The sequence below is a fragment of the Perognathus longimembris genome, chromosome 27 (genome assembly GCF_023159225.1).
Source record: "Perognathus longimembris pacificus isolate PPM17 chromosome 27, ASM2315922v1, whole genome shotgun sequence".
Classification (NCBI taxonomy): Eukaryota; Metazoa; Chordata; class Mammalia; order Rodentia; family Heteromyidae; genus Perognathus; species Perognathus longimembris.
This window is the reverse complement of record NC_063187.1, coordinates 1,628,928-1,653,369: the sequence shown is the minus strand read 5'-3', so window position 1 is coordinate 1,653,369 and position 24,442 is coordinate 1,628,928. Positions and strand designations below refer to the sequence as shown.

The 24,442-nt window shown below is 41.4% G+C and overlaps 1 protein-coding gene across 12 annotated transcripts in view; it reads left to right on the top strand.

Annotated features, from left to right (window-relative positions):
- Sox5 (SRY-box transcription factor 5) overlaps positions 1-24,442 on the top strand; it is an 884,924-nt gene that overhangs the window by 840,787 nt on the left and 19,695 nt on the right. For all 12 annotated transcript variants that reach the window (XM_048335235.1, XM_048335237.1, XM_048335233.1 and 9 more), the window contains one exon: positions 12,303-12,448. In XM_048335235.1, coding sequence (XP_048191192.1) covers positions 12,303-12,448 — 146 coding nt within the window. The remainder of the gene's footprint in view (positions 1-12,302; positions 12,449-24,442) is intronic.

The following is a 24,442-nucleotide window of genomic DNA, read 5'->3' as shown; positions in this document are numbered from 1 at the left end:
ATTTCAACAATTTTTGTTTCATTATATATATATATGTATATATATATATATACACACACATTATATGTACATATATAAATTTGAACATATGTACCTAATCCAATACACATTTATTGGATGTTTATTACTCACATAAAATTAGGGAGAGGCTAGACCTGCTGATTGGTACGTCAAATAGTAAGCTTAACTTTGTGTTGGAGAAAAGCATTTTATGCTGTAGTACATGACAGCTATAGCAAGGGCTAACCCAGAGCGTACATGTCAGATTCTATTTGGGAAGAATCAGAAAAGACTAACTTTGAGATAGCACAATCTAAACTGAGCTTTGCAGTACAAACATGGTCTTGGGCATTCTGAGCTGTAAAGGAAAAAAAGGAGTAATATAATATTTGAGAAATGCACTGATTTAGATAAAGTATCAAGCGCCTATGTGCTGGAAAATGGAGACTGCTAAAACTGAAATCAGATGATATACTCTCCTAAGGAATTGGGGTTTCTTCTCCAGATAGCAGAGGATCAGAACTTTACAAAGAGTATCTGTAACCCCAAGAACTCTTGGAATCAGGAAGCCATTGTTCTGATGTATATTAGCAAGAATGCTTTGCATGAGATAGAAATAAGTGGTAAAGCTGGCCACTGGTGGCTCTTGCCTATAATCCTAGCTACTCAGGAAGCTAGATCTGAGAATCACAGTTCAGAGCCAGCTCAGGGAAGGAAAGTCTGTGAGACTCTTATTTCCAATGAACCACCAGAAAACCAGAAGTGGAGCTGTGGCTCAAAGTGGTAGAGCACCAGCCTTGAACAAAAGAGCTCAGGAACTGTGCCCAGGCCTTTAGTTCAAGCCCCACAACCAAACAAAAAGAAAAAGAAAGAAAGAAGCTAAGATAAGACAAAAGGGAGGATTCAATAGGAGAGAAGCTATTTAAAGGAAAATTTATACAAGTCATCCACCACCAAATATATCTGGGGTAAAGGTCTAGCTTTCTGAAATTTTGAAATGATGATTGTGTCTCTTTTAACTATGAAAGAGAAGACCAAAGTGGAACAAAATTTGGAGGAAGACATAAATATAAAATTTTGTATGTGTCAAAGCAGGAACACAATGAAGCATTTGGGTATTGATAATGTAATAAAGTGCTAAAATTTTAGATGTGAGAAATATTCCTTGATCAAGGTGTGGGAACCACGTGGAAATAATGTTTCCTGGAAAAGAGTGCACCTGAATAAGAAGTCAAGAATCATATTGTGTTCATTTCCCATTGTTGTGTGACAAATTACCCTAAAACTTCACCATTTGACAACCAACATTTATTTATTAGCTTACATGTTCTCAGGAGCCGCTCAATGGGTTAATGCTAGCTTAGGATTTGCCATGGTCACAGTGGAGTCAACTATGGGCTGGTCACAGTGGAATCAACTATGGGCTTTTCATGGGTATGGGTGTTCCATAACCAAGATGGCTCCTTTACATGGCTCTTGGCTGGAGACCTCAGCTCTTTGTCATACAAGTCTGGCCTTTAAGCTACTCATAAGATGACAGGCATCTTTTCCAAGGGCATCTGAAAGAGAAAACAACAAAGCCCCACTTCCTTCTCTGACTCATACTAAAAATCTCACCTAGTTCTGCTTGATTCTTCTCATTATGAGACCCGCTAACAACAGCCCCCCTCAGTGGATGAGGAATTAGGCTCCGACTTGTAAAAGAAAGAGCATCAAAGGAACCGGTGGGCATGTTTTAAAACTACCACACATTTCTTAGAAGGAAAGCTAATGAGAAGTATCTTTGAATAAGTGAGAAGATAGGGAAAGTGACATCCTGGTCTAGGAAAACTGTACATTTCACCAAAGAGAGGTTATTTAATGGTGGCAAATTCTACAGCAAGTTAAAGTGTGAAGAAGAAAAACCTTAGGAGTTCGCTGGAGTTCACAGATTGGTAGAGTTTGACAAAGAGGATTTTAGTTGAATTGCAGACTTCCAATTACAAAGATTCAGAGAATGAGAAAAGACAGAGCAGTTGATGATGTCGGCTAATCTTTTTGGTAAATTTTGTAAATTGTGAAGTGACTATAGTTTAAGCAAAGAAGAAGAGGAAATGAGTGTGAAAGGTGTATCCAAATGAAAAGAGTCAAGAGTATGAGAAAGGATTAGCTTTAGAAAAGAGAAAAGTGCATCTTTTATCTGAGACTGAGGGAAATAAAGAGAAAAATGTTGAAGCTTCAGAGAAAGTGTGGACTGGTTAGAGCATTGGTTGAAGGAGTGAATTTCAAATGCTTTAATCCCCACAGAGTAGAATTTGAGCTGATTGGGGAAGAGAAATTCAGCCTGGGCCAGGCAGGGCAGCTGTTAGAAGAGACATAGAGAAAACTGGAGTTTGAAGAAGTTTGAAAAAGTTTGGGATACAAATGCACTCTTTCATCATTATGCTAGAATGCTGTTATTCTGCTTTGCATTCTAAATGGCCAGACGTGACAATTTGCTTTTATGTACGAAGTATGTAAAAGAAAAAATATTTTACTTGGCAAGAAGTATTCACTATGCTAATATCCATGGAAGCTCATAAATATTAGTGTTGATATTTGACTTTTGCAATGTTATCGTAACTAAAATATTTAACTATTGAATAACTAGTATACAGGCATCTTATTGTATATAGAGTTGTTTTTTCAATTCAGAATTTTAATTCAGAATTCCCAAGGATGGCATAGTATTTTATAAAGGCAAGATGTCATATGATATTTATCATATGACTCCACTCACTACCAAAACATCTTATTTTTTTCCTGGAAAAAATACTTTCTTATTTTCCAAGGTATTGAGGCCATTGAAATTTACTTTTTTTCTTTTCCAGTGCACGCAGAAGTTGAAAGCTAAAACTGTAATGAATAGTAATGTAGTTAGGTAAAAGATGTGAGGATTAATGGTGTTGGAAAGGTCACCCTGAAAGGAGAATTAATGTGTTATGCCATTAATAAACCATGCAAAACTGTGGACCAAAAGATCACTAAAGTTATCATTAATGACATAAGGGCTCTTTGCTGTGTATCTCTTAGCTACAAACACACAAAGTGACTTTTCAAGGTTAGTGACCAATATCACAGTTTGTTCTACAAGAATGCTTTTGACTAATATGCAAATAAGAGGCCATTTCAAAGAAAGAGGTTCCTTAACAGGAACCAATAACCAAGCAATGTAGCTCCACCTGTAATCCCAGCTACTCGGGAGGCTAATATCAGACAATCAGGGTATGAAGCCAACTTGGATCAAAAAGCCCATGAGACTCTAATCTCCAATAATGCAGCTATAAATGCGGAGCTGTGGTTCAGGTAGATCTCTAGGGATAAAGCCAAGCAAGAACATGAGACCCTGAATTCAAGTCCCAAGACTGGTACCCAAAAAAGAAAAAAAAAGAGAATGACAGATCATTTTAGAATTTTTTTGCCTGGATGGTGTTTTCTCACATAAACCTTTTTATCTATACTGTATGTACATATATCCCATTAAGCTTGTTTTAATGTAAATGTATTTATTTGTTTTTTGTTTTTGTTGCCAGTCCTGGGGTGTGGACTCAGGGCCTGAGCACTGTCCCTGGCTTCTTTTTGCTCAAGGCTAGCACTCTACCACTTGAGCCACAGCACCACTTCTGGCTTTTTCTGTATATGTGGTGCTGAGGAATCGAACCCAGGGCCTCATGTATACGAGGCAAGCACTTTACCACTAGGCCATATTCCCAGACCCTAAACTTTTTTTTTTTAATCAAAGCATTTTCAACTATTTTCTCACTTTAGTCTACAATTACAGACTCTTCACTAGATAGAGCAAATAATCCATATACCATACACTCACAAAACCTTTAATGAAGCTGAGCGCTGGTGACACATGCCTGTCATCCTAGCTACTCGGGAGGGTGAGATCTGAGGATTGTGGTTCACAGCTAGCCTGGACAGGAAAGTCTGTGAGACTCTTATCTCCAATGAACCACCAGAAAACCAGAAGTGGCATTGTGGCTCAAAATGGAAGAGTGCTAGCTTTGAGCAAAAGAGCTCAGGGGCACTTGGGCCCTGAATTCAAGCACCACAACCGACAACAACAAAACGAATTTCATTTCACATATATTTTGGAGATAACTAAAGAGGCCAGATGCTAACTCTTACCCAGGAGTTCAAAATAACTTCCTTTTGGAGGATAGATAGTTCTGTGATTCTATGCTTGCTTCTAATTTGATTTTTTGTTAGTTTGGGTGTCAAGGCTTGAACCCAGGGCTTCACACATCCCAAGCATTTGCTTTACCATGGAGCTGCCTTAATTTCATTGTTTTAACTTATTTTTAATTGCCTCTAGGTTAGGTGTACAAAGTAGATGTTCAATCAGCATGTTAGTTTATAGGCCCAATACATCTTAATGGATGGAAACAAACATGCCTGACAGTAGCGCCCCTTTGTCCTTGGATGCCATTGAGACCTGTCACAGGACGCTGGGGCCTGGGCGGGCATTCCTCCTCTGTCACTTCCTGTAGGTAATCTCTTAGTCTTAGCTATTTTCTCCATCATTTTTCACTTTCACTCACCCACGTTATTGAAAATGAAATACCTTCTCTATGCCATGCACGTTGCAGTGCCCAGGTGACGAGCAGAAGGAAGTCTAGAATGGAAGCTCTAGAAATTTCCATCCTCTGTCCTATTGCACTCCCCACTCCTTGGAAGCACAAGAGAACACACCTTTACCTGCACAAATATGGTAGACAGATGTTGAGCACATTATGGGAAAGAATACGTTCACCTTCATTCACTGGTTATGTTATTTCTGTAATTTCTTAGTTTTAAATATGGCAGCATCCAAGAGAATATTGCCTTGAATTAGCATTGGTTTACTTTTTTTTTTTTTTTTTTACAGTCCTGTCACTGGAACTCAGGGGTGACGGACGCTGTCCCTGAGCCTCTCTGTGCTCAAGGCTAGCACTCTGTCCCTGAGCCATAGCACTACTTCTGGCTTTTTCTGGGTAGTTATTGGCGATAAGAATCTCCTGGACTTTCTTGCCTGGGCTGCCTTCCAAATATGATCCTCCAATCTCAGCCTCCTGAGTAGCTAGGATTACAGGTGCAAGCCACCAGTACTCTGCTAGCATTGGTTTACTTTTATTATTTGCTAGGACTAGGACTTGAACTCAGGATCTGGGCACTGTCCCTGAGCTTTTTCACTCAAGGCTGTTGCTCTACTACCTGAGCCATGCCTTTACTTCCAGCTTCTCACTGGTTAATTGGGGATAAGAATCTCATTGGCTTTTCTGCCTGGTCTGGCTTTGAACTGTGATCCTTCTGAGTAGCTAGGATTAGAGGAACGAACCACCAGCACTGGGCTTCAATGACAAGGAAAATGACTACGGAGGTTTTAATGCCCTTACGTAAGGGCAGGTGATTGAGAAGACTATAATTCACAGAAAACCATTGGAAATTGGAGCTGTCCATCAGCCACAGCTGACCAATAGGCTGGCACCACACTTTAGAGTTTACAAAATGCTTTTACATGCATTATCTAACTCTGGTGAGCTTTCACCGATGAAGAGATTGCTACACATCAAGGCCCCAAATTCCAATAGTAAATGTGGCCTCAAAGATAGAATTCATATTTGTTGAAAATCACATGGACACTTTGCACCCTTACTTTAACTAGTACATAAAAAAAGTTTTATATAAAATAGATATAAATATATTATATACTAAATACAAAATAGAGTAAGAATTTGTCTTTCCTTGCCATCAGTTGTGTCCCTGGACTTGAGCAAAATTTGGGTCCTGTGGTATGGGTCTCCAATGATAAATACAAAAATCATCGATGACCTTGGAATTAGTCCTTCAAAAGACTCTTATGGACAAAGCAATAAAAGACTGAAGTAGGGGAAGGGGGAAGCCCTCAAATAGCTCATGGTCTGATGTGGTAGTCTTAGAGAAAAACAAGACAATGTAACAGCAAAGCTTTCCCAAGTTTTCAGAGAAGTGGAGAGATAGGGAAGATGTCTGGCCTGGCCTATATCAGAAAATGCTCACAGAAAGGGTGACGATTAGAGAAATTCACAAACACTAGCAAGTGAGCATTTTAGCACCAGAGGACCAGAGGCCCACCTTGCACAAGGAAAATATCCTTGTGCAAATGTAATACCAGACTCAGGAGTGACAGGCCAGAGGGGACCATGGGAAAGCTCCACAGAGCTGATTACACCAAGAGGCTTTTACAGCATGTGAATGTCTGGCACATATCCCAGAGTGATTTGAGGGGTTGGTGGGGGAGAGACATTTCAAAAGTTTCCAAAGTTCTAAGGTATCTAGGCAAGGCCCTGCACAGTGGGGTTATCTCCAGAAGATTCTCAATCCCCATTAACACACTCAAGATGTGCAAATCACATGGTGCAGATACCTTTCTGACTTAAATTTTGTGTTTCCTATGCTTACTTGAATGTAGAATTAGTTTGGTTTTTTTTTAAAACAGACGATGACAGATCATTATTTCATGAAATGCTACTCTAAGTACTGGAGTCATGAGAGATGGAGACTCTGGCAGAGATTTTATTCTTCTTCTTCTTCTTTTTAACATCTGAACTCCATTTCCTTGGGAGAGCTTGGAATCTATTATCTGGAGGCAGTGTAGGCAGTCGATTCTAAGAATGTCAGTGGGGAGATAGGCAAGCCAGCTAGAAGATGAAGCCATTAGCCTCGTGATATGTGAAGTGACTTTGGCAAAAGCACGAGGACATAAGAGGGCAGAGGGCTGTCGCTGTGAGAATATGTTTGCCTCCTGTCTGGGTGGGGTAAGGGAAATAGTGTCAATGACTTCCAAGCGACTAATGGACCACTGGAAAGATCTATGGAATCTCGAGCCAGGGGGAAGATGGTAAGACTGTGCAAGATGTTGCTGCTTTGATAATCACTGAGCATTGTGGTAAAGCCACGTAGCAGACAAATCAGGGATTCAAGAGCCAAGGGCTCACGCCTCATCCTTAAAGACAAGTTTAAGAACCGAGACTGTTGAGTGGCATCCTTGGACTGCCATAGAGCTTACCACGAACGACCTGGCTTACATAAACAGATTGCCAGGCATCAGTAGTGCATGTCTGTGATCCTAGCTGCTCAGGAAGCCTGAGATCTGAGGAGCACAGTTCAAAGCCAGCCTAGGCAGGAAAATCCAAGAGATTTATTTCCAGTTAACCACCAAAAGAGCTGGAAGTGACACTGTGGCTTAAGTAGCATTGAACAAAACAAAAAGCTCTAGGACAGTGAGTGCCCTGGTTCTGAGTCCAAGCCCCAGCCCCCCCCCTCCCCAGCTTTAATGTATTGTATCTCTGTGCTGGAGGCTGGATCTGAAATCATGGTATCAGAATGGCTGACTCTTGCTGTCACCCCATGCATCTCCCCTGGTTCCTGGCATCTCCTTGGCACGCATCTTCCAGAACCACAGCTCCACTTTCTGCTCACACACACACACACACACACACACACACGGCCTCCTTTGTGTGTTAGACCTCTCTGTCTTGTTCTTCTTATGGGGTCACCAACCACTGGACTTCAGATTGACCTCACATCCAAGATCCTCAAATTAATTACTTTCCAGCCAAGATGGTGTTCCCAGATGCCGGGGGCTAGGATTTGTTTGTAGCGTTTGAGAGATGGAAGTTCAAGCTACTCTAGCTAGTTTCATTTTCTCATTTTTTTTCTTGTATGCCAGCCATTACTATTTTCCTTTATAGTATATCTCCTCTACAGTTGTGTTTTCTAATTTATTTCTTCCTTTTGCCCCTGAAAATATATACAATGATTCCACTTAGAGAAAAAGGGGAAGAAAGGAGGGAGGGAGGGAGAGGGAGGGAGGGAAGGAGGGAGGGAAGGAGGGAGGGAGGAAGGGAGGGAGGAAGGGAGGGAGGGGAAGGACAAGAGAGATAGAAAAAGGGAAGGAGGGAAAGAAGAAAGGACAGGAGGAGAGGAAAAACAAACGGGATGGAGAAAGAGAGGACAGGAAAGAGAGGAGAGAGGGAAAGTTTTGAGGATTTTTTTCTATCAGTTACAAACCAAAGGATAAAAGTCAAATTGTTATCCACTTAACAGAGTTTTAGAAGCTCCCAAATGTGTTATGAGATTCCTCACCTGCATTTCCCACATCCCATTTAAAATATTAACCAGCAATCACATTGACCTTTAACAGCTCATTTCTGTCCTAGGAGACTTACCAACAACCTAAACATGAACACTCTGTTCTAATTTTGCTTTAGAATACTGCCTAAATTTATGATGAAAGCAGAATTACATATACAAAGTATCCACTTTGAGGCCCCTTTGTACTCTGGTAGCCTGACCTGTTTCTCATTCCATTTCTACTTGTTTCTCTGTTTGCGGTGCTGGGGATGGAACCCAGGGCCTTGTGTATGCTAGGCAAACCCTCAAGCACTGAGCTAACACCTCCAATAAATTCATTTGAATTTCTGCCCACACCAAGAAATGTCACCTCCTCACACATTGCTTTGGTCAAAACTATATAACAAAGAGTCCTGAGGATGAAATCTCCAAAAATAAAAAAAAGTTAACAGTGTTTACTTCCTCCTCAAATACCAAGTTTCCCCTACTCTGTCACATGTGTTATTTCATTTAATTCTTCCCTTCAGTGTTATACTCATTTTACAGTCAAGGGGAAGTGGAAACTTAGAGAGATTAAGTGTTATAATTTCTCAAATGTCACCCTTCTCAACCAGTAGAAGTGCAGAGTCATCTGAATTCAGTGTCTAAATTCTCCTGGGTTTGCCACTTTGCAAATAAAATGACAATGAGTACATAACTGGAATGGACAATTTATTGTGTCAGGAGACCATATGGATTCCTCTAATCTTGGTGACATTTGATTAAGTTGTGAATGTTATACCCATTTAATCAGTGAGACTTAGAAGAGGAAAATGACTTATGAAATTTAAATCACTGGTAAGTGTAAGATTTTTACTTCCACTTAGCCCAGCTCTAACATACTTTCTTACGATTGAAAACTTGAACCAAACTTGAAGAAGCAGGTGAAGGATGGAGCCCAGGCCGTACCATGGAGATGGCATGAAGAAAGAGAGAAGAGGGATTATAGTGTGATGGGAAGGAGGGATGGAAAGAATCTCCATGGTGATGAGATGCAAATGTCCTTCAGGAGTGGGGACAGGAGAACAGAGAGAGTGACGTGAAGAACTCTGGGTAAGCTTGGCCTAGAAATCACAGACAGACAAGGCTGGAAATAAAGAGCAAGGTGAAATTAAAGCAAGAGAAACTCAGAACTCCCTATACGTCATTGTGGTAGGGGAGATGGTAGAGATGACAAGAGTGATCGAAATGAAGAGATTCCGCCATGATGAGAAAAGGAAATCTAGAACTTGAATCTGGAGGACATTCATCAACTCAAAGCAGGGATCACATCTTCTTTAAAACGGGGCTGGGAGGCTGACATGAATGATAGTTGATTAGCTTCCTATTAAAAGGTAGAAAATTAACTGGGGGATAAGGAGATGAGCATTCAGCCTTATGGATCTTTGCAGAACCTTGAACAAGACTGAGAATAGAAACATCAGTGGCAGGGTGGGGGCGGGGAGGGAGGGAGACTAAAAGGACAACAAAATGTAAAGAACCAGAAAACCTATGGAGATGGAATTCTTAATATCTAAAAGTCCTTAGGATGTAGGCTAGCAGGTACAAATATTCCAGTTTCATATGCTATGATTGCTGAAACTCAAGGGTGTCTAACAGCAACAATATCTGACAAGGTGGGCACTGATTTCCACCTGCAAGAGGACATCTTAGACTGGAAACAGCCTTGCAAGAACGTGGGTTTGCCAGTTACTGCCCACGATAAAAATGTATGTTTCTCTCGCCTCTCTATTCATCATTTTCCTTTGCAGTGTTACATTGGCAGACCCTAAAAAGCGTAGAGAATTCATACTTTTACTCCACCCCACATGTGAAACCATGTCAAAAAAAAACAACCCTGTGTGTTCTAGAAAAGCTAAACAAACAACACAGAGGTTAAATAGGCTACAAAACACATGGCACTCGTGGGTGTTGGTGGCTTGTGCCTCTAATCTTAGCTACTCAGGAGGCTGAAGTAGGATGATCATGGTTTGAAGCCAGCCCAGACAGACACATCTGCAAGGTTCTTACTTCCAGTGAACCAGCAAAAAGCCTGAAGTGGAACTGTGGCTTTAGTGGTAGAGCACCAGCCTTGAGAGACAAAGCTAAGGGATAATACTCAGGTACTAAACTCAACCCCAATACCTTACCAGAAGGCGGAGGAGGTGGAAGTTGATGGGGAGAAGATTGGAGGATAGTAGCCATAAAGATCAGTCTCCATTATGTATAAACACATGTTTCCAAGCTGTACCACAGTCACTATGGTTTGTGATTTGTTCTTTGAATTGCAATAATTAGCTGAGAACACACAAACACATACTAGCACTGGAGACTTACCCTTTTCTATCACCTACCTTGTTACTTACCTTTGACCCCTAGAAGATGAGTGGATGATCCCTAAAAGGGGCCATTGTATATAGGAGAGAGGGGGCAAAGCTTGGATCACTTAGGAAAGAAACACACTAAACACCCCAATGAATCCTATACCAGAGACTTCTCTAGGAGTATTTAAGCAGCAAGAAAATATTTTAGGTGTGTGTGTGTGTGTGTGTGTGTGTGTGTGTGTGTGTGTGTGTGCATGTATCATTAGATCAGACAGAAAATTCTTGCGAGACGAGGATCTGTAATCTGACATGATTACACAGGCTCTTTCCTACCAGAACATTTATAATTGAGACAAAAGAAAGAGTATTAATAACACTTTCCTTACACGGCAGTTAGCCATTTTATATTTCCTTTCTTTAATCTTGGTGTTTTTCAACAAATCATGGGATTTAATAGCGTGTTTTGGCAGATTAGAGGATTTATGGCCCAGATGTTTTTTGTTCTAAAAATGGATTAGGGTGTAAAGTTTGCTGGAATCCATGGAACATGTTGAAGCAAGCCGGTCATTTTATGTGTGATTAGTGCCTGCCTTCTGTCTCGCAGTCTCCCATCTGTCACAATTCACCAATGGATGTGGTTAGATTTAGCCTCATGTCACAAACAAGTCCCTTTTCTGGGCAATTTCATATTATGGATTCATTTATGCCATCTAATGTCCCAGTTAAAAGATGGAAGGAAAGGCCAGCTATTAGTTTGCCTTTTAATAGTTGCAAAATGTATCCCTTGCCATTTGTATCACCCACTCTCTCTGGTCTTGCAGCTTATTACAATAGGCAACAAATAATTAAATGACCCGGTATCAAAATGTAAAAAGTAGTTTAGCTAATGAAAACATGACTCTCACTCTTTCTCCCTGGGACTCTTCAAGTGGGATGTTTTGGTGATGTTTGGTTTTCTGTGACATTGTGTTATGTTATGTTGTTTTACTAACTGCAGTTTGTGGCTAATACGCAAGCTAGTCATGTGATGATATTATAGAAGGGGTCAGGCTGGATTTCATTGTAGTTGACAATAGCCACTACTTCTTATAGATGCTTGGTTCTAGGCTTGGCTCTAAGTTGAGCATGTTCACTTTCACAAAGTTTTTATTCATAGCAAACCACTGCCACCTGTGGTTTTTATTTCTACTGTACATGGTCTGAGGGAGGAAGAACTTCTTCAAGTCAATCTATTACAATGTATTCCTTCTCTGTATAACACACTTCAATAGTGACATACACAACTTTTTTTTTTGCCAGTCCTGGGGCTTGAACTCAGGGCCTAGGCACTGTCCTTGAGCTTCTTTGGCTCAAGGCTACCACTCTACCCCTTGAGCCACAGCATCACTTCCTTTTTCTATGTATGCAGTGCTGAGGAATTGAACCCAGGGCTTCATGCATGCTAGGAAAGCACTGTACCACTAAGCCACCTTCCCAGCCCAATATACATAACTCTTAAACTGAACTTTCTAATACCAGAAGAGTCTGGTAATTATGAATGTAATCAGATTGTGGGGTAACATAGATGACTAAATGAAATGACATGTTAAACATCTTCCTAGATATTTGAAAACCACCATCCCTATCTCAGCCTTAGGTTTCTATCATAAATTGTAGGTAAGGAGGTAAGGCATGATTGGGTGAATCAGCCATGATCAATTATTCACTCAGGTTAGACAAATCCCATGAAGAAATGATGACATTCTAGATAATAACCGTCTACCCCCCCCATGAAGTCATTGCTTAGGATTCAAAGCCAGCCATGGCCACACCGTCAGCACTCAAATCTGTCTCCATCCTCAGGTTATTTAAATGATCACGATGTTGTCACCAAGGCTATCCAAGAAGCCAGACAAATGAAGGAACAACTCCGGCGGGAGCAGCAGGTGCTGGATGGGAAGGTAGCTGTCGTCAATAACCTAGGTCTCAATAACTGCCGGACGGAAAAGGTGAGTTCCTAAAGAAGTAGCCTCCTAGCCCTGGGGTGCTTGTCTTGTGTGTCTGTGCATCTCTCCCCTTCCTCGGAATGGTGGTCGGTCTTCCTTCTTTTCCCTCCACCCATGCGCAAGTCCCCGTCTCTTCCGTAATCCTGGCCATCTGTCCATAGGAAGCATAGTCCTTTTCTTTATCCAACCTCCCCTTACTGACAACGAACACCCCTCCCTTTAAGCCACTGGTTTGTATTCAAATGAAGGGGCATTGGGGAAGATCTGAGGCTGCGGGAAAGTTTTGCCTCCCAGAGATACTTAGCTTGTATTTAGGGATGAGCTGGATTTGAGAATACTGAATCTTCTGTCATCAGCATAAGCCTGAATGATACCCATTCGTGCAGAATCCTGAGCCATGGTGATGTTTCTGGGGCAGACCACTGTCAAAGAGTGAGGCGATTGCCAAACTGAAACTTGCTGCTTTCAAATGGGCTTTTGAAAAGCACTGACATAATGTCAGAGACCTACAGCCAGGGAAACTTCTGGATGTATCTGAGAAAAGCCATGGGTTTCAGTTGTGTTTAAGTAAACATTGGGTTTTGTTCAGAAAAAAAAAATACGACATTATTAGAGAAGGATCGGAGTGGTCCACATCTGGCAGTACTATGTGGTATGTTTCAAGTGAACATTGTGTTAGCAAATCCCCTTTGTGCTAACCCTATATAGAGAGCAGATATGGGGAGATGTGATCAGGTATTTAGCCATAACTTGCAAGTTCATCACACACGAGCCAGGATGAGCAGATTGCTTGTTTGGATGGCTTTCCACTTCCTTGGCTTTTGTACGGAATTGGATTCAAAGTCACTAAGAGAGCTAGCAATCTGCACAGCGCAGGTAACATACAAGGGAGATTCTGTCCCAGTTCCTTATGCCTTTGCTCCTTGCAGTGGGTGAAAACTGTAGGATGAAGAAGATTCTGTGTTCATTCTGGCTCCAGAGGGGACACCAACCCAACACAAAAGGCCAGAACTCATCAGTGGCAGCCCAGTTAGAACACACAAAAGGGTGACACATTGACATGGGGAATCTAGCTGAGCCCCAGAAAGGAAGAGAGGGAGAATGGGGAGGGGGGAGGAAGGCAAGTGACAGCTCTAAGACGGAATGATAGTAAGCATAAAGGAATGTATATTCAAATATTTAAACATTCTTGAATGGAGAGCTCAAACAGAAATTCCTTTTTTTTTTTCCTGTGCTCCCCATGTAAAAATGAGTTTAACACTCGACCAGAAGCAAATGCAAAGTGACTTGAGTTTGTTCTCGCGAGCACGGCTAAATTGCCGTTATCTGTTAAGGGCATTGAATTCTGCGGTGGATACAGCAGTTGGTCGCCTTCAGCAAGCATCTGTAGCCTTATTTTTTTAATCCTCCAAAGCAGAGATATCTCTACCTATTCCACCCCCCCCCCCCCACCTTCCTTCCCTCTCCTTCTCCCCAGTGCTGGCTGGGAATTGTCAAGTGACAACCGACCAAATCCTTTTGGACAGAAAGCCTTCATCCTGAGTTCTCTATACTTGTAAAACAGGCTCTGTGGTTGGATCAGGGAGCCCATTAAAAGCACTTTGATGGTATGGAAATTCATCTTCATGAAGCTCCCAGGCCCCTTAGCAGCCTGCTGTTTCGCTGTGGTTACAGATCAGTCATTCACGTTGGAGGGCAATAATTGTGCTGACGGCTTGTAAGGCAATGGTAGTACATAAAATAATCCTGGGCTCTCCACCACCGCTCTGCGAGTTAATCTTCTTGAATACACGTCAGCTGTTGTTCTAACACATGACTTTCCCCTGGCTCCAGTGACTCGACACAGCCTTTTGATTAAATAACAGGAGTAGAACCATCTGCCTTTGCTTTATCCCACACTTAGCTATTGTTAGAGGAGCCCTGATTTCTACTTCCCTTGTTTCCCTCCTCCCCAATCTTACTTTATTTGATTTCTCTGATTAACACCTCCTACTTGGGCTGTAGGAGCAGAGTTGATTTTTTTTTTTTATTTGGAAGTTACCAGTTCCAAGCCAGGCACTGGTGGCTCCCACCCATCATCCTAGGTACTCAGGAGGCTGAGATCTGAGGATCAAGGTTTGAAGCCAGCCAGGGCAGAGTCTGTGACATACTTATCTCCAGTGCACCAGCAAAAACCCAGAAGTGGAGGTTTGGCTAGTGTGGTAGAGCACCAGTCTTGAGAGAAAAAGCCAAGTGAGAGTACACAGCCCTAAGTTCATGTCCGAATACCAGCCCAAATTAAAAATGATCATCCTCATAATGAAACTACTGCTGTCATTCTCTTTTTTTGTTCTTTTTTTTAAAAGTTAGAACAACTTAAAACAGTCCTTTTTCAAGATAGCCTGTTTCTAATATGCAAATGCCTACTGGCTAGTTTAGATGTCTCCGCTTTTGAATCAGTTCACCACGCACTTTCCACATAGTTGAGTTTTGAATGCATGCATTTATTCGTTTTAAGTCGGGGGGAAAGTCTTGCATGATGAAAACGAAGGCAGTCCTACAACTGGTACAGTGTGACAGACTGTCCTGAAAGGAAACCTCAGCAAAAGCAATGGACTGATACACCCCTTCAGTGACTATGACACCATAAATTGAGACCATGAGAACTCTTTTTCTTGCCAGTCCTGGGGCTTGAACTGAGGGCCTGGGCTCTGCCCCTGAGCCTCTCTGTCCTCAAGGCCAGCACTCTACCACCTGAGCCACTTCCAGCTTTTTCTGTGTATGTAGTACTGTGGAATCGAACCCAGGGCTTCATGCATGCTAGGCAAGCACTCTACCACTAAGTCACCTTCCCATCCCAGTGGCAGCTCTTTGAAGCAGGTATCCCTGTGAAGTTGTTGACTGTCACTTCTCAGAGAAGGAGCTTGAGTGTCCTTTCTACAGTGATTAATCTCTTGTGTGTGTGGCTCATGGGAAGGAAATAAGAAGGCCAAATTGAAATCTTTTAGGAAATGATTATTCAATACTTCGAGCCTAGGATACATTAATGACTGGCCTTAAAGTTTTCCTTGTTTGGAGGTGTGATAGGATGTGGAACCTGTACTGGGATCCAAACTCGGGGCTTTACACTCTTGCGTGGCTTTTCGCTCAAGGCTGGTGCTCAGCCATTTGGGTCACAGCATTTTAGTGGCTAATTGGAGATACCATTCTCACAGATTTTCCTGTCAGAGTTAGCTTTAAACCCTGCTTCCTAGATCTCAGCTTCCTGAGTGGTTAGGATTGCAGGCATAAGCCACTACATCCTAAGGTTGTCTTTGCTTTGAAGAAGGAGATTGGGTTTCTGCCTTCATTGAGCATTCAGTTTAGATCAAATGATTCTTTGCGCTGCAGATCATGTCATATTTATTTGTGAACACAAACATCAGGCCGCTTGACATGTCAAATCAGGCATTCAACTATGACAGCAACTGCCCCGGTTTTTGTTTTTGTTTATGACAACTATTTGTTCATTTGCAAGTGAGGTGGGCACTTGCTCCTCCAATTGAATGCACATCACTGTGCCTATTGTGGTAAGATTTTCCTGATATCTGCTTTTTTTTTTTTTTTGGCCAGTCCTGGGCCATGAACTCAGGGCCTGAGCACTGTCCCTGGCCTCTTTTTGCTCAAGGCTAGCACTCTGCCACTTGAGCCCCAGCGCCACTTCTGGCCGTTTTCTATATATGTGGTGCTGGGGAATCGAACCCAAGGCTTCATGTTTACGAGGCAAGCTCTCTTGCTACTAGGCCATATTCCCAGCCCGATATCTGCCTTTTTATCAGGTATTTATAACCTCTTGTCTTCCTCCTTGGCCAGTGTGTACATAAGATCAGTGAGTCATTTGACATTTTGCTTTCTTAGTTGTCAATGAAAGACACAAACAGAATGTGTGATAAATTCCTTTTAATGTCTTCCACTAGCATTTTCTCATGCCATTTAGATCTCCAAAGAAGGAACTTTTTTCTCTCTGAAATAATAGGCTCAACTTCCTAAACCCATAAAGCATAAATCAGAGATAAGGCAGAAAGGAAGATGGCAAAGGAGCTGGGGAAAGAAGGAAAGAGAAGCAAGCCAGCTGGGTGCTGTATACCAGTTGAAAAGATGATAGATTGCATGACAAGAGATACAGATAATTAGAACCCTGTAGGGAAGGTCTGTTTTCTGGGGTACATTACCCTTGTACACATTAACTTTTCTCCACATTGCATAAAAGCCAACCATGGGTGCCCCAAACGAGAAGGTCTACATTCTGAAAAGCTGTAATTGGCCAGTGGAAACAATTAAAGGTGTGAAGACAGAGAGAAATATTGCAGTGATATGTACCAAAACACATCACCAAAAGTCATTTCTACTGAAACACATTTTAATTGAAGACTTCTAAAAGATTTTTCACTTCTTTTACTTTTCTTGGAAGTGTTTCAACATTACCCAAGATCTGTGTGCTTGTGTGTGTCAGGTTTCTTGGAAACTGTAGGACACAGTGTTATTTATAATTGTCATCTCTGGTTAATTATAGACTGATTGTATATTCAAATAACATTATCTTCTACCACAAGCTCTGCTGCTGATAACGCAAAGCTGATCTCAGTGGTACCGAGGACAAAGTTGATCAGGTAGAGAGAAACAGGAGAAAGAGAGCCACACATTTGTAAAAAGAAAAAAAAAAAACAAGTTATACACCCTCCCATTTGGCTTCATTAACACTCAAAGGGTGTACAGTTAACTACACAGTTGACTGCATAGCAGATTTTTAACCCTGTATTTGAAAGCATCTAAATATAACACAAGAATCATTTTGGGTTGTCTCAATCCCACCAGTGAATATTAACACAATAAAGACTCTGAACTCAACCTAGAATGAGGAATAGACCAGAACTTTCCAGTGTATTCTTCCTCATTCCAAATACATCTGTCTTAGGAAGACTGTGCTGTTCTGTAGTGTCTTTCTCTAATGTGTTTTTCTACTGCATTAAGAAATGTATTAGGGTTTACCAGTTGTCCCCCGCTAGAGTTGAAAAGTCAGAGGCTGGTAACATTAGTTCATTAGGTTTATGAATAATATCACTGTTGAAATCTGAGTTCTCTTGAATCTATTTTCCTTTGGGTTCCCAAATGCTTGCTTTACCTGCGAGTATTCAACCCACCTGAAGTCTGGCAACCTCAGGAAGGAGGAATGAGTCATTGCTCTTTTCTAGCTGGCTTCTACAAACATCTCCCTGGCTAGAATTGGGTGGTGTGTCTGTCTTTCAAGGGATCATTAGTCAAAGGCAAAAGAGCTCTTTTAAAGTAATCATGACTTCTTTTCTACCACTGAATTCCCTGTTGGCAAGGAATATCTTGAGATCCAGAAGGATCAAAATGGCTGCTGGGTTATAAAGGGCATTGTCAGGGATAGCTACTTAAAAGTCAAATACTGCTTTCATGAAGCTGAAGTTGTTTTATTTGGTTCCTATTGATTGATATCTGTGCACTGTTTGCTTTTCCACCATAAGTCCAGAGCAATATACCTTATATGTGGTCCCACAAAGAACCCTGTGACACAGCAGCTCATGCCTGTAATCTTAGCTGCTCAGGAGACTGAGATCTGAGGATCACAGTTCAAAGCCAGCCCATGCAAGTCTGTGAGACTATTATCTCCAGGTTCATCAGAGATAAGAGTTGGCTTCCAACTGCAATCCTCAGTTATCAGCCTCTTATAAGTAGCTAAGAGTGAGCCATCAGTGTGTGGCAGTTGTTTCTCTTTTATTTTCATTAGAAGCCATACCCCAGAACATACAGTCTGATTTGTAAAGAAAGGTTAATTTGGGGCATTTGGAATCCATTCCCTTATAAAGCTCCTCTTTTCTGCCATTGTCAAATGTTTTCTTTCCTTTTAACATAGTGCCAAACACGAGGCGACAGTGACCAATGTTGACTTAATGTGGATGTTTAATAATGAAAACAAGTGTGTCAGTCCCCACATGGGTTACGAATGGCAGCAAGTGTATGGGTTGGCAGCGCTGTAATAATTTTACATCTATCACTCTCGGCTAACACTTCACTGGCCATCTGATGAATGGGGCTGGCGATGTTAACGCTTCCAAAACTGACACGGTGCACGGAGCTCTGAGTTACATAACACGAGCTCCTTCTCTCAGATAAAGGGAAGGCTGACGAAGGATGAGACAATCCCAAGCTTTGCTTTGAAAAAGTGAGAATGAAAAAGAAATGCAAGCCTCTCCATTCAGACCACAATGCTTCTTCTATTAATTCTATTAATTTTTTTAAGATGCCTATTAGAAAGATTACCTTTAGTGCCAGGCCTTGGTGGTTCATGCCTATAATCCTTGCTACTCAGGAGGCTGAGATCTGAGGATAGAGGTTCAAAGCCACCTACGCAGGAAAGATGAGGAGAATTCTTATCTCCATTTAACCAGCAAAGAGCTGGAAGAGGAAATGTGGCTTAAGTGGTAGAGCACTAGCCTTGAAGGAAAAAAAACAAATGAGAACATGAGGTCCTGAGTTCAAGCCCCAGTACTGGCATGTATACACACACACACACACACACACACACACACACACACACACACACACACACACACACACACACACACACACCCCATTGGTTAAAATAAATTACAGAAGTCAAGTAAGAACTGGATACTTCAGTGGAGCCGAGGAAGTTAGATCCTCAGGGTATCTCAGTCATTTCTGTCTTGCAGCAGGAGATGTTACGGAGTGTATTTTTGTTTGTTTGTTGGTTTAAAGAAATGTTTTGACCTGGACACTGGTGGCTCCCACTTGTAACCCTAGCTACTCAGCAGGCTCAGATCTTAGGTGCATGGTTAAAAGCCACCTTGGGCTAAAAAGTCTATGAGACTCTTATTTCTAATAAACTATCAAAAAGCTGCAAGTAGAGGCATGGCTCAAGTGATAGGACACCAGCCTTAGGTGTAAAGCTAAGAGACAGTGCTCACGCCCTGAGTTCAAGTCCTAGTACCAAGAAAAAAAAGATGTTCCCAATCTTTTAATGCCTTTGGCTAGAATTTTCCTATGAACCAATAAAAATGATCTAAATGATTAACCCTTTTTTAAGATGAAAGTGAACCATGTATTCTCATAGTCTCTATTGGTAACTTTAAAGATATGTAGAACTTCAACTTAAATGTTGGCTTTCTTTTTTAAAATTAGCAGGCTCTCTCTGACTCTGGAAAATATTATATAAAATGCATAGGGAACCGCTTTCTCACCAGCTGGATATTAGAAAATCGACACCTGCATTTCTATGGGCAGGTTGCCATTTGATCGTTTCTGTTTCTTTTTTGCTTTTGTTTTTCATTCATGAAAACCTTCCTAATTTCTGAGTGTCTGTGCTACGAAGCACTTCCTTTCGGGACAGGAGAGGAGAGGGAAACCCCTTGGTGAATATTATCAGCAGACAGCAGACAGTTTCTAGAAACCACGACAAAGAAAAGAAAAGGTATTATGTCATCACCTACCCATCACTTTATATAATATCATTCCACTTCCCCCCACAGCTTGGTAGAAGTTACAGGGTCTGTGTGCTTTTGCACATGGAGTAGAGCCTTCTCTATATTCTTTTGTTCCAGACAGTTTTCTTCTATGTCTTTTCCTTTCTTTCCTTTCTTTTTTTTTTTTTAAATTTCCTTTTTTGGGGGCTATTTAATTGAAATACATGCCGAGTTTGCAGACTCCAGAGATCAGAGCTGTTTTTGTCCAGCAGTGGTAACATGCATTAAACATTTTGATTTGTTTGAGCTTGAAGTTGAGTCCCTTTTTTTTTTCCTTTTTTTTCTTTCTTTTGCCATTTGCTTCGTGGAGTTTGTGTGTATTTACAGCCTCTGCATTTAATGGCCACATGCCTCATTTTCCCAGATGGCCAATGGAAAGACTTTTTTTTTTCTTCCTCTTAGTATAGCTTTCAGTTTTGCTCCATTTGTCACCGTGCCACTACTTACTGCTAGCGAGTGCCCACGCTTGGAGGGGAATAATTATGGTGTGAGTTTTTAAGGAGCTTTTTAAAGGGTTTATTTTTTTTTTCTATTTTTTTTTCAGTAAACTTTTTTATGGTTTAATTTTCTAGCCTAGAAAAGCTGTGCGTGTTTTCAAACAGAGAGTCTTGTGTTCTTTACATCATTCTGGTAGAGGGGTGAGTGCATGATTGCCCAATAAAATGTGATGTTCAGGGCAAACCCAATTGAGCTTTGGGGGACACCGACAGGCCGCTACTGATGATTGAAAACGTCTGTCCATTTAGCGTTTAGGGGATATGAGTTTATGCTCACATAGACTCATTTTTTTCCCAAATTGTGAAACCCTGGAGAATGATCTAGATATTTTAAAGTATGTTTCCATGGTGCAGAGTTAAGAGACTAGAAGATTATACAACAAAATGCAAACAATAGTTAGCCAAAGGGATGGGTTATAAACTCACATATGCACCACCATATTTCCACAGCTTCTCAATTTTGTCTAAGTCAAGTAACAATCACTTTGGTTGTTGGGCCAAAGTATTATTTAAAAAAAAAAAAAAAACTTGGTCAATTAAGAATGGTTGTTCAGGAAGCTAGTGGCTTAAGCCTGTAATCTTAGCTGCTCAGGAGACACACACACACACACACACACACACACACACACACACAAACATCTTCTCTCCCACTTCCCACTTCCCATTAATGCCCTCCTTCTTTTCAAGATCAGAATGCTTTGTAAAGGAAGTTTCACAGTAAAGACATGCATACAGTAATTCAACCCCCCTTCCCCTTCCCAAGATTTAGTATGTGTATTTTGTTCTCTGTTATCATTTATCGCAAGCTATTTTAACAATAAGAATAAAGAGTTATCAGGAAGACAGCTTGAGTTCTGCATGGATTTCCACGGGAAACATTGAGCCTTCCCACTTATACTTTTTTCCTTTGGTTAAAAAAAAAATCAGAGGGGCTGGGAATATGGCCTAGTGGCAAGAGTGCTTGCCTTGAATACATGAAGCCCTGGGTTCAATTCCCCAGCACTGCACATAAAGAAAATGGCCAGAAGTGGCGCTGTGGCTCAAGTGGTAGAGTGCTAGCCTTGAGCAAAAAGAAGCCAGGGACAGTGCTCAGGCCCTGAGTCCAAGGCCCAGGACTGGCAAAAAAAAAAAAAATTTCAGAGTGGCTGGGAATATGGCCTAGTGGTGAGAGAGCTTGCCTCGTATACATGAAGCCCTGGGTTCGATTCCCCAGCACCACATATATAGAAAAAAGTCAGAAGTGGCACTGTGGCTCAAGTGGCAGAGTGCTAGCCTTGAGCAAAAGGAAGCCAGGGACAGTGCTCAGGCCCTGAGTTCAAGCCCCTGGACTGGCAAAAAAAAAAAAAAATCAGAGAAACTTGCTTAAGGTCATAGGTCAATGATGGCTAGCCATCATTATTTGGGGCTGTGAAATTTTACCAGGATTTCGTAGTATATTTTAGTCTCATGTTGCCACTAGAACTGTACTCTCTTCGTTGGCTTTTTAATTGAGATTTGAGAAGATTACAAGAATCCAAAGTAGTATATCAGTTGTAGGATTCCAGTCCAGTCTTTTCCAATAGACCAGAGAGAACTTCCAGAAAGTTCCATAGTGGCTCTGCTCTGGGATTAGCCTGGGCTTCCACGAAAGGCCTGGCTATTCTTGCGCACAGGTTTGAGGCTCTACCATGAAAATGTCAATTCAAGGTTTATCATCTCTATGATCAAACCGCCATTTTTCCCATCCTTCATGGTTGGTGGTTTTTGTTTGTTTTTATTTTCTGGGTGCTCGTCTTCACCAAGAAAGTCTCTTCATCACATAGCAGCCCTTTAACTAAGAAGTGAAAGATCTAGAAAAGCTAAAAGTAGATGCCCAATCTTGTGGGAATTTTCTTCTTCATGTTCCCATACTACATGGGATTCCATGTGGGCTGGACATTGAGATGAGATTGTCAATATCTATCCTCATATTCTTTGTCTCTCTTTATCTAAAACAGCCCAGAGTAATTGAAAAATGGGCTATGACCATAATGTGTCTGACCCAGCATTGCTGAACGGAGCCATTTCTCAAGAACAGTTCTACTTAATTTATTTAATTGAAGCAAGTACTGGCTACCAAGAATGTATTTTCAAGAGTGTTCACAATTGTTGAGCTCTGCTTACATGTGAAGGAAAATTTTAGAAGGGAAAACTCTGTCTTTTTTTATAGCTCAGGAACCAAATTTAAATATATACCTGTAATTTTCTGTGGACAAAATGAATAGAAGAAATATTTCTCAGAAATACCAGGTTCTAAAACACTAAAGTGTCTATGGATATTCTTTTGATTTAAAAAAAAAAATTGTTTGACTTGGTTTTATGCCAGTCCTGGAGCTTGAACTCAGGTCCTGGGTGCTATCCCTGAGCTTTTGTGCTCAAACTGGCTCTCTACCAGGTAAGAGTCTAGAGATAAAAGAGTCGCACAGACTTTCCTGCCTGGGCTGGCTTTGAATCATGATCCTCAGATCTCAGCCTCCTGAGTAGCTGGGATGACAGGCGTGAGCCTCAGGTGCCCTGCTCTGTGAATATTCTTTTTTTTTTTTTTTTGCCAGTCATGGGCCTTGAACTCAGGGCCTGAGCACTGTCCCTGGCTTCTTTTTGCTCAAGGCTAGCACTCTGCCACTTGAGCCACAGCGCCACCTCTGGCTATTTTCTATATATGTGGTGCTGGGGAATCAAACCCAGGGCTTCATCTATACAAGGCAAACTCTTTGCCACTAGGCCATATTCCCAGTCCCCCTGTGGATATTCTTTATGGATAAATTTAAACTGGAAAACAGGGTCACCTTTGTGGAAGCTCTCTTCTCTTTCATTTGTATTCTTGTTGATATTGGAAGAAATTGTGTCTATCTTTGTGTATGTATATATTTTTTGAAATGTATACACACAATTTACAAGAAATAATTTTCTCTCATTAATGCCATTAGGCTATGCGGATGGATGGTTAAAGAATAGTGATGCAAGAAGCTAGAATGAAATTGAGAGGTTGACAGGGCAGACACATGCATTGTTTCTTTGTATGTTATGAGAACAACCTCCAGCTGATAAATTGTTACGACATTATAAATAATCTCCAGTCTTCTTTGGTGGTCTGTGAAGGGCTGGTAATTGGAGAACTCGAACCCTTCTTTGTCTCCTCCTCCTCTCCCTTATCATTAGTGTAGTAGGAGACCATAACAAAGTGCAGCCAGAAGGGCTTTGACTGCTACTGAGTCAACATTTGACAGTCACACTCCATTCTGTCATTTCATGCATGTGCTTTTTATGAGCGTAATAGCTTTGCGAGCTTTGTTTCCAGCATGTCCATTGTGGTGGCTGAGCCAAAGCCCACCCTCCCTCCCTTCCTCCCTCCCTCCCTCCCTTCCTCCCTCCTTCTCTCTCTCTCTCTCCCTCCCTCTTCCTCTCTCCCTCTCTTTCTATCTCCTTCTCCTTCTCTCTCCATCTTTCTCTCTACCTCTCTTTCTCCATCTCTCTCCCTTCCTCCCTCTCTCTCCCTCTCTTTCTGTTTCCCACTTTCTCCCTCTCTTTCTCCCTGTCTTTCTACCTCTCTATGTCTCTCCCTCTCATTTTCTCTCTTCCCCTCTCTCTTTCTCTCTCTGTCTGTCCCTCTCTCTTTCCTTCTCTTTCTCTTCCTCCTCCTCCCCACCCCACCTCCTTTCTCTGTACTGGTGCCTGGTGAGGAACAAAGCTTGCTTCTTTTTTTCCCTTAATTTCCATTTCTTAATTTTTTTTAATTTAAGAAGTTGCATAAGCATGAGTGCCCATTTCAGGGAATGCTGGAGGACCATCTACTGGTATGATATTTAATCTAGTAGTAAGGACCTAAAGGAATATTTACCTCCTGTAAGGTGTAGATTGTGTGTGTTCCTTTGTTTTGTCTGCTGTATGAAATATCAACATAGTGATTTTTTTTTTGCAAACTGTTTTTAGTTGATTTTTTTTGTGTCTATCAAAGT